Here is a 13,382-nt window from a genome sequence, read left to right as displayed (position 1 = left end):
GCATTGTGTTCCGAGATTGTAGATGTAATTTTTTGTGCGTTTAGTTAATGGAAAATACTAATCGGCTTTCCTTTCTGTTAACAGTGCTTGTTAAAGGACAGGTAACAACAAAGTATTATCGGTTCCTTGCAAAGCATGGTGGCTGGGTTTGGGTACAAAGCTACGCAACTATTGTCCACAATAGCAGATCGTCAAGGCCACATTGCATCGTCAGCGTCAACTATGTCCTCACGTGAGCATCCTGTTACCTTCTCCTTAATTGTCCAAATGCAGGAGACTTTTAGTTCAGAGGTACAGCGTGGAAACAGGCCCTTCGGCCCACCGAGTCTGCGCCGACCAGCACTCCCCGCACTCTGGCACTCTCCTACACACGCTAGGGACAAGTTACAATTATACCAAAGCAATGAATCTACAAACCTGTACGTCTTTGGAGTGTGGGAGGAAACCGAAGATCTTTGAGAAAACCCACGTGGTCACCAGGGGAACGTACACACTCCGTTTAGACAAGCACCTGCAGCCAGGATCAAACCCGGGTCTCTGGCGCTGTAAGGCAGCAACTCTACCGCTGCGCCTCCATACCGCCCTATGTCAGCCTATTATTTTGCAATAGTTACGTATGTCCCAAAGCATTGAGATGCTTTGTCATAACAAGAGCATTATACCTGAATTGTGGTTGGCTTTACTTGTCTTCGGCCTTCTCATTCACTTGTGATCCCACACGGCTATGCATACCTATCACTCCTACATTCTAAGGACGTGCAGGTTTGTAGGTTAATTGGCTTCTATAAATTGTCCTTGGATTGTTGGACATAGAACTAATGTACGGATGATCGATGGTCAGCATGGATTCGGTGGGCCGAAAGGCCTGTTTCCACGATGTTTCTTTAAACCAAAAACATATAGTGTGTATTTATGTGTAGATTATTCTGTGGCTTTAAGAACACAACGTCTAATAGCGATGGATTTCTCTACGACACAATCCTCTGGTAAACTTGTCCATGGTCATTTCCAGGTAGTCTGGGGCTTGCAGGAATTTAGTAGCTTCCTTTTAGGGAGTTTAGTTTATTGTCGTGTGCACCAAGGTACAGTGAAACGTTTTTGTCGTGTGCTGACCAGTCAGCGGAAAGTCAGTCAGTCTGAAGAAGGGTCTCGACCCGAAACGTCACCCATTCCTTCTCTCCAGAGATGCTGCCTGTCCTGCTAAGTTACTCCAGCATTCTGTGTCTATCAGCGGAAAGACAATGTATGATTACAATCAAGCCATCAACAGTGTGTAGATACATGATAAAGGGAATAGCGTGAATAATGTTTAGTGCAAGATAAAGCTAGTATTGTGTGATCAAAGATAGTCCAAGGGTCTCCAATTAAGTAGATAGTAGTTCAGGACTGCTGTGTGGTTGTGGTAGGATGAATCTGGAGGTGTGCGTTTTCACACTTCTGTACCTTTTGCCGGATGGGAGAGGGGAGAAGAGGGAGTGGCCAGGGTGTGACTCATCCTTGATTATGCTGCTGGCCTTGCCGAGGCAGCGTGAGGTATAAACGGATTCAATGAATGGGAGGTTGGTTTGTGCGATGGTCTGGGCTGCGTCCACAATTCTCTACAATTTCGTGTGGTTCTTTGAATGTTTTTTATTGTTTTATATTTGAAAAAGACACTCTGAATAATCCGAAAAAATTTAAATCTTCAATAATTATGCTATTGCATCGTCTCAGGGAAGGTACAAAGAGTGGTCCGTCACTCTCTTTGACATTATTGTGCCCACACCACCTGTCAGCAGCAGTGTCCTCGAACAGTGCTTTCAGTTTAGTTTGTTTATTGTCACATGTACCGAGCTACAGTGAAATGCTTTTGTTGTGTGCTAACCAGTTAGCGGAAAGACAATACCATATTACAAGCGAACCATTCACAGTGTACAGATACATGATAAGGGAATAACGTTTAGTGCAAGGTAAAGCCAGTAAAGTCCGATCAAAGATTGTCCGAGGGTCACCAATGAGGTAGATAGTTGTTCAGCACTGCTCTCTGGTTGTTGTAGCTTGGTTCAGTTGCCTGATAACCACCGGATAAAAAACTGTCCCTGAATCTGGAGGTGTGCGTTTTCACACTTCTGTACCTTTTACTCAATGGGAGACACTGCAGTTGTGAAAATATTAAACACGTTTGGGCAAATGCCATCATTTTACCTTTGACTTTCAGAACATTTATTTTGAAATCATTCTATCTATCTATCTATCTATCTATCTATCTATCTATCTATCTATCTATCTATCTATCTATCTATCTATCTATCTATCTATCTATCTATCTATCTATCCGTCTATCCGTCTATCCGTCTATCCGTCTATCCGTCTATCCGTCTATCCGTCTATCCGTCTATCCGTCTATCCGTCTATCCGTCTATCCGTCTATCCGTCTATCCGTCTATCTATCTATCTATCTATCTATCTATCTATCTATCTATCTATCTATCTATCTATCTATCTATCTATCTATCTATCTATCTATCTATCTATCTATCTATCTATCTACCTGTCTGCCTGTCTGTCTGTCTGCCTACAAACAATAATAGTACAAAGACATAAACAATGCTCCCAGGTCCATGTAGTTCAGAGCTTATTTGGAGGTTGTAGTGTTTAATAGCCTGATGGTTGGAGGGAAGAAGCTGCTCCTGAACCTGGACTTTACAGTTCTCAGGCTCCTGTATCTTCTTCCCGATGGCAGGAATGGAATGAGAGCATGTTCAGGGTGGTGTGGGTCTCTGATGATGCTGGCTGCCTTTTTGAGGCAGCGACTCCTGTAGTTCCCTTCGATGTTGGGGAGCAAAGATCCTATAGCAAGCAAGATAGATCACTCCTTCTAAATGCAATGGGCTGACGTGTAGTACGCAACGGAGCGGAACATGGGCCTTTTTTTCTTCCATTTCAGTAACCCGACCCGACCTGACCTGACCCGACTCACAGTGTAATCGACGTTGCGAGGGAACAGTTTGTGTTAATAAATTATAATTCTGAAAATGAGGAGAAGATTTTTCCCAAATAACTTTTATTTTTCCGAGGATGTTTCCGTAACCGGCTTCCGTCTCCGCACTAGTATCCTATGGGATCTTTGGTGCGGAGACAGGAAGCCGGTTACGGAAATGGGGCCGAAAATTACCCATGAATCTGCCCATGACCGTACTACGTCTTTTTCGTCCAGTGGTCTATCTTGCTCGCTGTAGGATCTTTGGTGGGGAGGTCAATATTCATGATGCACTGTGTGCAGTGTTGACGACTTTTTTGCAATCTTCTTAACCATCTGGTCAGAGAATCTTCCACGGTAACCCACAGAGCCTCCACTGCCCTCACAGATCTATCATTGGGCTCCGCTCATTCATCATGCTATCTTTCATTAATATGATCCAAAAAAAACCAGTGTGACTTTCATTCAGTCAAGGGCCTGTTTCTGTGCTGCATCTCTAAAGTCTAAAGTCTAAAGTTTAAAGTCTAAAGTAAAATCTAAACTGTATAAATTGTAATGTCCAGGTTCAGGAACAGCTTCTTCCTTACAGGCATTAGGCTATTAAACACTACAACCTCCAAATAAGCTCTGAACATAGACGACTATTGTTATTATTGCAGTATTATTGTTTGTTTGTTTTTTATGTGTACGCATGTGTGCGTGTGTGTATATATGTATATTATATATATGCTGTGTGTGTGTTTATGTGTATTTAAAATAAATACAAATATATAATATATATATATTTGTATATGTGAGTATGTGCATATATACACACACTGAACTTTTTTTCCTCGTTTATTATATTGTTTGCAGTGTACTATGTTTACATATTCTGTTGTGCTGCTACAAGTAAGAATTTCATTGTTCTACCTGGGACATGTGACTTCACTCTTAGAAAAAGGGCTTCCCCAATCTTGGCTGTGAACTTACTTGCTTACTTACTTACTGACCGCACTGTTTTAAATCTCCCCACTGTTCCCCCACTCCCCCTCCTTGCTCTGACTCCCTGACACAGACCAGGAAGGGTAATGATGCCAGATTCCCTTTCCTGAAGGACATCTGCGAAACAGATGGGTTTTTACAATACTCTGGTGGTATCGTCCCACTGTTACTGAGGTCAGCTTTTGGCACATTTTTATTTCTCCAGTTTGCCTTCTGAGTCTCTCCTGTTTGGTACATAGGTTGTGCCAACAACCAGTGGCGGACTGGCCAGGGTGTCAGCTTGCCCGATGGCAAGTGGGCCCCTGATGAAGTGATAGCAAGTGGGCCCCTGATAAATGATAACATTGTAGTTGTGGGTGGGCCCCCTTTGTCTCCTGGCAACCAATATTTTTAGACCCAGTCCGCCACTGCCAACAACATGGAAATGGCTAGGACTCTATTCCTTGGAGTGCAGGAGGATGAGAGGTGATCTTGTAGAGGTGTACAAGAGAATGAGAGGAATAAGTCGGGTAAATGCAGTGTATTTTACAAAGAGTAGGTGAATGAAGAACCATTGGTTTAAGGTGAGAGAGAAAAGATTGCACCTGAACCTAAGGAGCAACTTTTTTTTCCACAAAGGGGGGTGGATATATAGAACAAGCTGCCAGAGGAGGTAGTTGAGGCAGGGACTATTGCAACGTTTAAGAAACAGGTATATGGGTAGAACAGGTTTAGAGGGATATGGGCCAAATGCAGGCAGATGGGACTAATGTAGATGGGACATGTTGGTGGGCATGGGCAAGTTGGGCTGAAGGGCCTGTTTCCACACTGTTTGAGGATCTTAGTACAAAGGGAGTATTTTATCTCCCTCAGGGCTGTGCGGAGGTATCTTTAACAGATATCATCATATTTAGAAAAATCTTCATTAAGGAGATTGGGGAAGAGGTTGAGTAAGTTGTGTGTGTTGGTCAGAGGTTATCTCCTTCAGAGCAGTTGAGCTACCAAGCCATTCTGTGTGAGGGACATTGATGTTTCCCACTCTGATGATATTCTGTACCTTTGCTACTTTGGGCACCAGCAAGAGGACAGCACATGGTGATTGGCAGGATCTGGGCGGCACAGTGGTGCAGCTGGTAGAGCCACTGCCTCACAGCACCAGCGACCCGGGTTCCATCCCGACCGACCTCGGTGTGGAGTTTGCACGTTCTCCCAATGACCACGTGGGTTTCCTCCAGATGCCCCGGTTACCTCCCACATCCCAATGATGTGCGGCTTTTTAGGTTCATTGTCATCTGTAAAATTGCCCATGGTGTGCAGGGAGTGGATGAGAAAGTGGGATGTCGTGAAACTAGTGTGAATGTGTAGTTGGCGTAGACTCGGTGGGCCATAGGGCCTGGTTCCATGCTGTACCTCTGAACTAAACTAAACTAAAAGCAGGACATATTTTTGTCCGTGCTTAACTTGATGCCATTCGGACAATCTCAAAGCCATTCTCTGCCTCCTGTCCACTACTTTGCCACCGTTTATGATCAATCTCCCCAGCCAATGAGCAAGAACATATTCAGAGATTGTGATGGAGGATTGTAAAATGTTGCCTGAATTACATGGTCACCTTGACGAGGCAAAAGAATCTCAGAGACTCCCTCCAACATACTATACAGGGTCACCAAATGAGCACATGGTAGTTCAGCACTGCTCTCTGGTTGTGGTAGGATGATTCAGTTGGCCGACAACAGCTGGGAAGAAACTGTCCCTGAATCTGGAGGTGTGCGTTTTCACACTTCTACACCTTTTGCCTGATGGGAGAGTGGAGAAGAGGGAGTGGCCAGGGTGCGAATGGTCCTTGATTATGCTGCTGGCCTTGCCGAGGCAGCGTGAGGTATAAATGGAGTCAATAGAAGGGAGGTTGGTTTGTGTGTGATGGTCTGGGCTGCGTCCACAATTCGCTAATTTCTTGCGGTCTTGGATGGAGCTGTTGCCAAAACAAGCTGTGATGCATCGTGATAAAATGCTTTCTACGGCGCATATGTAGTGTGAATGGGTCGCCGTGGACTTGATGGGCTGAAGGGTCAGTTTCCATGCCGTATCTCACAAATCTAGAGTGAACTAAACTATAAGCAAGGGCAGAACGAGTAGAAATAGACAGAGCAAAGAAGAGGCCATTCAATCCTTCCTTCCTGTTCCAGCTCTTTGAAAGATGTATCAAATTAGTACAATTAGAGTGATACAGTGTGGAAACAGGTCCTTCCGCCCAACTTGCCCACACCGGCCAACATGTCCCAGCTACACTAGTCCCACCTGCCTGTACTTGGTCCATATCTCTCCAAACCTGTCCTATCCATGTACCTGTCTTTTTTTTTTTTAAATTTTTTAAATTTTATTAGAAGTAAGTAGATACCCAGTATATATTGACATATTACATTTCATGTACAGCTTCTTATTTTTTAAATTTTAACAGTAAAAAGGAGACAGAAATAGAATAGATAAGAGATAGAGAGGTGTGTGATACCGGAAGGTGAGAAAAAGGAAAGGAGAAAAGAAAGAAAATAGAGAGAAAAGAAGAAGAGGTAGAAAGCAGAAGAATAAAGGAGAGATAGCTATTTATTATTCTTGACCACCATTCACCAAATCCTGAAACAGATCGTTTCTGCGTTTGTGTTGAACCATATGCTTGTAAGAAGTCGACAAATTGAGACCAAATCCTTAAGAATTCATGTACCTGTCAAACTGTTTCTTAAATGTTGGGATAGTCCCAGCCTCAACGACCTCCTCTGGCAGCTCGTTCCATATACCCACCATCCTTTGTGAGAAAAAGTCACCCCTCAGTTTCCTATTAAATCTTTTCCCCTTCACCTTGAACCGATGTCCTCTGGTCCTCAATTCCCCAACTCTGGGCAAGATACTGTGCATCTACTCAATCTATTCCACTCATGTTTTTGTACACCTCTATAAGATCAGCCCTCATCCTCCAGTGCTCCATGGAATAGAGTCCCAGCCTACTCAACCTCTCCCTATAGCTCACACCCTCTAGTCCTGGCAACATCCTCGTAAATCTTCCCTGAATCCATTCAAACTTGACAACATCTTTCCTATAACATGGTGCCCAGAACTAAACACAATATTCTAAATGCGGTCTCACCAACGTCTTACAGAGTTCTCTGCCACAGAAGGTAGTTGAGGCCAGTTCATCGGCTATATTTAAGAGGGAGTTAGATGTGGCCCTTGTGGCTAAAGGGATCAGGGGGTATGGAGAGAAGGCAGGTACAGGATACTGAGTTGGATGATCAGCCATGATCATATTGAATGGCGGTGCAGGGTCGAAGGGCCGAATGGCCTACTCCTGCACCTATTTTCTATGTTTCTATGTTTCTATATTATACAACTGCAACACAACCTCCCAACTTCTATAATTCTTGTGCTCTTTCCCAGAACCACTGTGACATTGCACCCTTCGATAGTAATTTAATTTTCTATACCTCCATCTGGATTTTCGTATTTCCTTTCCTTCCATTCTCGCTCTTCATTAGCAAATAACCTGTTGGCCCTTCCTCCCTCAGTTCTCTAGATTTGCTTCCAAACGTGAAGTTCTGCACCCGCAATACAAATGAACGAAATTGGCCTTTTAACCCTGTTGGTTTGGTCTGGTTTTTTGCAACAGCAGCATTGATATGAATCATTGTTTGCTTCTCATTTCTATGCTTGTCCCCAAGGCAGCTTTTCACAAACGGTGTTCGTGGAAGTAATGTAAGTTCTGCTCGAAACTAATTAGATTTTTGTTTAAGAAACAGCTGGTGTTCCCGTAAGTGTGATTCCACCTGCAATTATGGAACTGAATCTCTTAACCCATCCGATGACAGTGAAAATATTCTTAAAGTACTTTCATTTATTATTACCACGTTTACCGAGGTACAGTTAAAAGCTTTTGTTTGCCTGCTATCAGGCAAAGAAAAGACTATGCATGATTAGAATCTAGCCATCCACAGTGCACAGATAAAGGATAAAGAGTGCAATTCCAGGATAGTGGGCATGCATACAGGATAAAGTATTTTGTAGTAGCAAATCAAAAAGCAGAATAGATTTTTAGTTTAGTTTAGTTTAGAGATACAGCACAGAAACAGGCTCTTCGGCCCACCAAGTCTGGCCCGACCAGCGATCACCCCGTACGCTAACACTAGCCGACATTCGTGGGACAATTTACCATCTTTACCAAAGCCAATTAACCTACAAACCTGTATGTCTTTGGAGGGTGGGTGGAAACTGAAACCTACACGATCAACGGGGAGAACGTACAAACTCTGTAAAGACACCAACCGATATAAACAATAATAAAACTATAAATAACCTAAGTGGGTAGAGCTGCTGCCTCAGTGCTAGGATGAGAGGGTATTTTATTGAAACATATAGGATTATTAAGCGTTTGGACACGCTAGAGGCAGGAAACATGTTCCCGATGTCAGGGGAGTCCAGAACCAGTGGCCACAGTTTAAGAATAAGGGGTAGGTCATTTAGAACGGAGATGAGGAAACACTTGTTCACACAGAGAGTTGTGAGTCTGTGGAATTCTCTGCCTCAGAGGGTGGTGGAGACCGGTTCTCTGGAGAACTTTCAAGAGAGAGCTAGATAGGGCTCTTGAAGATAGCGGAGTCAGAGGGTATGGGGAGAAGGCAGAAACGGGGTACTAATTGTGGATGATCAGCCATGATCACATTGAATGGCGGTGGTGGCTTGAAGGGCTAAATGGCCTACTCCTGCACCTATTGTCTATTGTCTTTCGAGACCCGGGTTCGATCCTGACCTCGGATGCTGTCTATGTGTGGAGTTTGCACGTTCTCCCTGTGAGTTCATGGGTTTTCTCAGGGTTCTCTGGTTTCCTGCTACATCCCAAAGACGTGCGGGTTTGTAGGTTCATTGACCTCTGCAAAAATGCCTCGAGTGTGTGTAGAGAGGGGATGAGAAGTTGGGATAACGTAGAATGGATGATCGATGGTTGGCGTGGACGTGATGGATCGAAAGGGTTGTTTCCATGCTACATCTCTGAACGAAATAAACTAAATCAATAAAATGACTTGCCCTACCAATTCTGCAGGCCAAGGTTTCTCACTCAAATGATGGAGCTTCCAATCCTGTCCCACCTCCGGGTGTTGTGAGTTGAGAGATTTAATTCTGAACTTTCCCAACAAGGCTGGATTTTCCCTTTGGACTGCATTTGTAGTCCACACTGGAGCAGAGTGACTGGTCTATTGGCCTCTGTCATTCAGCATGTCCTAAATTTACAGTGGACGATCATGTAATTGTGTAAGTGGGGGATCCTGGAGCCAATGGCATGGTCACATATGATTAATTATTATGCAGCTGAAAATAAAAATTATATATAAATTACAAATTAAATATGAATTATATATGTTTCACACAAAGTGTGGTGGGTGTATGGAATGAGCTGCCGGAGGAGGTAGTTGAGGCCGGGACTATCCCAACGTTTAAGAAACAATTAGGTGTGGCACGGTGGCGCAGAGGTAGAGTTGTTGCCTTAGAGCGCCAGAGATTCCATCCCGCCTACAGGGTGCTGCCTGTATGCAGCTTTTAACATTCCCTCTGTAACTGCGTGGGATTTCACTGGATGCTCCGGTTTCCGCCCACACTCCAAAGATGTACAGGTTTGTAGGTTAACTGGCTTCATTAAAATTGTAAATTGAACCTAGTGTGCGTAAGACAGTGTGCAGGGATCGCTGGTCGGCGCGGACTCGGTGGGCTGAAGCGCCTGTTTCCACGCTGTATCTCTAAACTAAACTAAACCAAAGGTACATGGATAGGACAGGTTCAGAGGGATATGGGCTAAATGCAGGTAGGCGGACTAGTGTAGATGGGACATGTGGGTCAGCTTGGGCAAGTAAGACCAAAGGGCCAGTTCCCATGTGGTATGACTCATTGACTGTATATATACACAAGATGCCGGAGTAACTCATTGCAATGGCATCTCTGAAATGCATGGTTGTAGTGAACCTTCATTAGTTAAGCATATACTAATCTGCTTGAGCGATTGTAACTGTGGTAAATGCGTAAGTCTCATATTAAAATGTTTAAAAACTCTCTGCTAATTATTACTCAGCTCATTCTGGCTGAATGAAAGCACATTTTCAGAAATTATTGAAAGAAAATTATGAAGCTATATTACATAAGTACAGATTGCTTTAATCTGAAAATCTTCGTACCACAGTTCATAAGTCTACAAGTGATAGGAGCAGAATTAGGCCATTTGGCTCATCAAGTCTACACTGCTATTCAATCATGGCTGATCTAACTCAGCGGGACATCTCTGGATAGAAGGAACGGGTGACGTTTTGGGTCGAGACCCTTCCTCTGTCTATGACTGTATATTGGTTTATTGTTTGATGTATGTCAGATTTGTGCACAAGATTGCTGGTATTGCCAAGTATGTTTTGCAACATACGAGGAATTTCACTGGCCAGGTCAGTGTCAGATCATACAATTAAAAGCAACAAGACTCAAAAACACATTTCAGCAACTACTTTACTCCAGCAGTGAAGTGTTACATTAGCGACAGTCGTTCCTTTCACACGAACGTCTTGCATGAGTCAGACTTGGAATAATGGAGTTGAATAAGCACTCATTCCAGAACTGGCAATCACTGGTCTGAAAATACATGTTTAGTCAAGCACTGGTGTAATGGTAGCTTAAACAGATTAGGGCAAAATAAATGTAAATAATGTGCATGCCACAGAAATGACATGTCCAAGGGAAACAAATGAACTACACAGGAGCCATAAGAGAACTGTTAATTATTAACCACCCACACAGACGCACATACACACAGACACAGACACACACATAGACACACACACATATACACACACACAATGAAAAACTGGAACCCCTGTTTTTTTCTTTTGTTTATTGACTGGTTCTATTAAACGTGCCCATTGATTTGCCTGCTTTTATGATTTAATCGTGGATCTGTAAAATGCTTATTTATTTTCCATTAGCAGATTGGCTTTAGCGATGACTTAGGAACGATTACATGGCAGCAAAGTTCCTCTCTCAGCTTGTCTGGAATTCTCTTGGTGCAGGGGATTGATATGCATGTCGATTGTGAGTGACTCACATTCCTCATCTGTCTGAGAACCTCCTTTCCTTTAGCATTCTCGCTGAGCACTTAAAGCCCTGTCCCACTGTACGAGTTCACTCAAGAGCTCTCCCGAGTTTCAAAAAAAAAATCAAACTCTTGGAAGCACGTAGAATGTACGTAGCGGGTACGTCGGAGCTTGGGGACGTCTCTTAGCGGCTCGTAACGCTAACGGCAGGTACTCGGGAAACGCGGTAAGCTCGGGAAGACTCAGGAAGATTTTTCAACATGTTGAAAAATGTCCACGAGAGCCCCGAGTACCTACGAGCGGCCATTATCGTAAATCTCCGAGTTCGAATCAGGGCAAACTCGGGAGAACTCTTGAATGAACTCGTACAGTGGGACAGAGCTTTTACGTCATGTGATGAGAGTTTGACGGGACTGGGCCTCTACTTGCTGGAGTTTAGATGGATGAGGGGGACCTCAATCAAATGTACCGAATGCTGAAAGGCCTGGATAGAGTGGACATGGAGAGGATGTTTCCACTAGTGGGAGAGTCTAGGACTAGAGGCCACAGCCTGAGAATGAAAGGACATACCTTTAGAAAGATGAGGTGGAATTTCTTCAGTCAGAGGGTGGTGAATCCGTGGATTTGATTGCCACAGACGGCTGTGGAGGCCAATATACTCATCTTTGGTCATCATTGCTAAGTGACTTTATGAGTATCAGTCTTTTTACTTCTCTCTTGCCACTTGTTTATGTTGAATTAACTAGAGCCAATGACTAGAGATGAGTGCAATCAGTGGCCAAATTTCTCTTAAGTTAATCGAGATGGGTGAACATGGTGGCGCAGAGATAGTATTGCTGTCTTACAGCGCCTGAAACCCACGTTCAATCTTGACTAGGGATGCTGTCTGTAATGAGTTTCTACGTTCTCCCCGTGACCTCATGGGTTTTCTCCGGGTGCTCCGGTTTCCTCCCACATTCCAAAGTCGAACAAGTTTGGCGGTTAATTGGCTTCTGTAAATTGTCCCTAATGTGTAGGACAGTGGGTGACCACTGGTCGGCGCAGACTCGATGGGCCAAAAGCCCTGTTTCTGCACTGTATCTGAGCCTGGTCCATCCTGTATCTCTAAACCTCACTAAACAAAACCCAATCAACTAAACTAAATTAGACTAAACTCAACTAAACATCAAAGGTTACGGGGAAAAGAAGAGAAAGCGATTGAGAGGGAAAAATAAATCAGCCATGATTGAATGGTGGAGTAAACTTGATGGGCTGAATGGCAGAGTAAACTTGATGGGCTGAATGGCCTAATTCTAATGTCTTGGGTGATAAGGAAATTGTCAATGGCTACTCCTTTTCATTGGGGAATCTGTTTAAGATAATGCAGAATGGAGTATGCATGAAAGAGATGATAATATTAACCCATCTCTCAAATGTATGGTTGTAGTGAATCTTTTTTTGTTAAACCTATACTAATCTGCATTGAGGGACTGTAACTGTGGTAGATGCATACGCCTCGTATTAATATTAATTGTTAATTAGTTAATCTGTTCATTATTGCTCAGCTCATTATGGCTGAATGTAAGCACACTTTGAGAAATTATTCAACAAAAATCATGAAGCTATATTTGCATAAGTACAGATTTCTTCAATCTGAAAATTTTTGTTCCAAAATTCATTTAACCAATCAAAATATTGTACCTAAAATGGAGTATATAAACTTAATACGTTATGCAACACTGTTAAATAATATTTGGAAATTAAGGGACAGAAGTTTAGGGGTAACATGAGGGGGAACTTCTTTACTCAGAGAGTGGTAGCGGTGTGGAATGAGCTTCCAGTGGAAGTGGTGGCGGCAGGTTCGTTGGTATCATTTAAGAATAAATTGGATAGGCATATGGATGAGAAGGGAATGGAGGGTTATGGTATGAGTGCAGGCAGGTGGGACTAAGGGAAAAAAATTGTTCGGCGCGGACTTGTAGGGCCGAGATGGCCTGTTTCCGTGCTGTAATTGTTATATGGTTATATGGTTATATGGAAATGATCAATACTGACCTGGGCAGGAGACGATTTGGGTTGGGAACCTTCTTAAGAGAGACTAGACCCAAAATGTCACCTATCCATGTTCTCCAGGGATGCCGTCTGAACCGCTGAGTTACTCCCGCACTTTGTGTCTTTTGTTTTGTAAATCAGCAAATGCAGTTCTTTGTTTCTTCATCAATACTGACCTGTTGGACTGATTGATCTGCATCTTTGTTGCACATTCCTAGATCCCTCTGTTCAACTGCATTCCTCAATTCGCTACCATTTACCATGTACGTCCTATTTTGATTTGTCCTGCCAAGATGTAACACCTCACACCTATCAGCATT

General features: G+C 43.3%; 1 protein-coding gene across 2 annotated transcripts in view; it reads left to right on the top strand.

The window, feature by feature from the left end:
• The window catches only part of sim1 (SIM bHLH transcription factor 1), an 82,302-nt gene that overhangs the window by 26,923 nt on the left and 41,997 nt on the right, over window positions 1–13,382 (top strand). For both annotated transcript variants that reach the window (XM_033021913.1, XM_033021912.1), the window contains exon 9: window positions 85–232. In XM_033021913.1, coding sequence (XP_032877804.1) covers window positions 85–232 — 148 coding nt within the window. The remainder of the gene's footprint in view (window positions 1–84; window positions 233–13,382) is intronic.

This window comes from Amblyraja radiata, chromosome 5 (assembly GCF_010909765.2).
Source record: "Amblyraja radiata isolate CabotCenter1 chromosome 5, sAmbRad1.1.pri, whole genome shotgun sequence".
Taxonomy (NCBI): domain Eukaryota; kingdom Metazoa; phylum Chordata; class Chondrichthyes; order Rajiformes; family Rajidae; genus Amblyraja; species Amblyraja radiata.
This window is presented reverse-complemented; position numbering and strand designations above follow the sequence as displayed.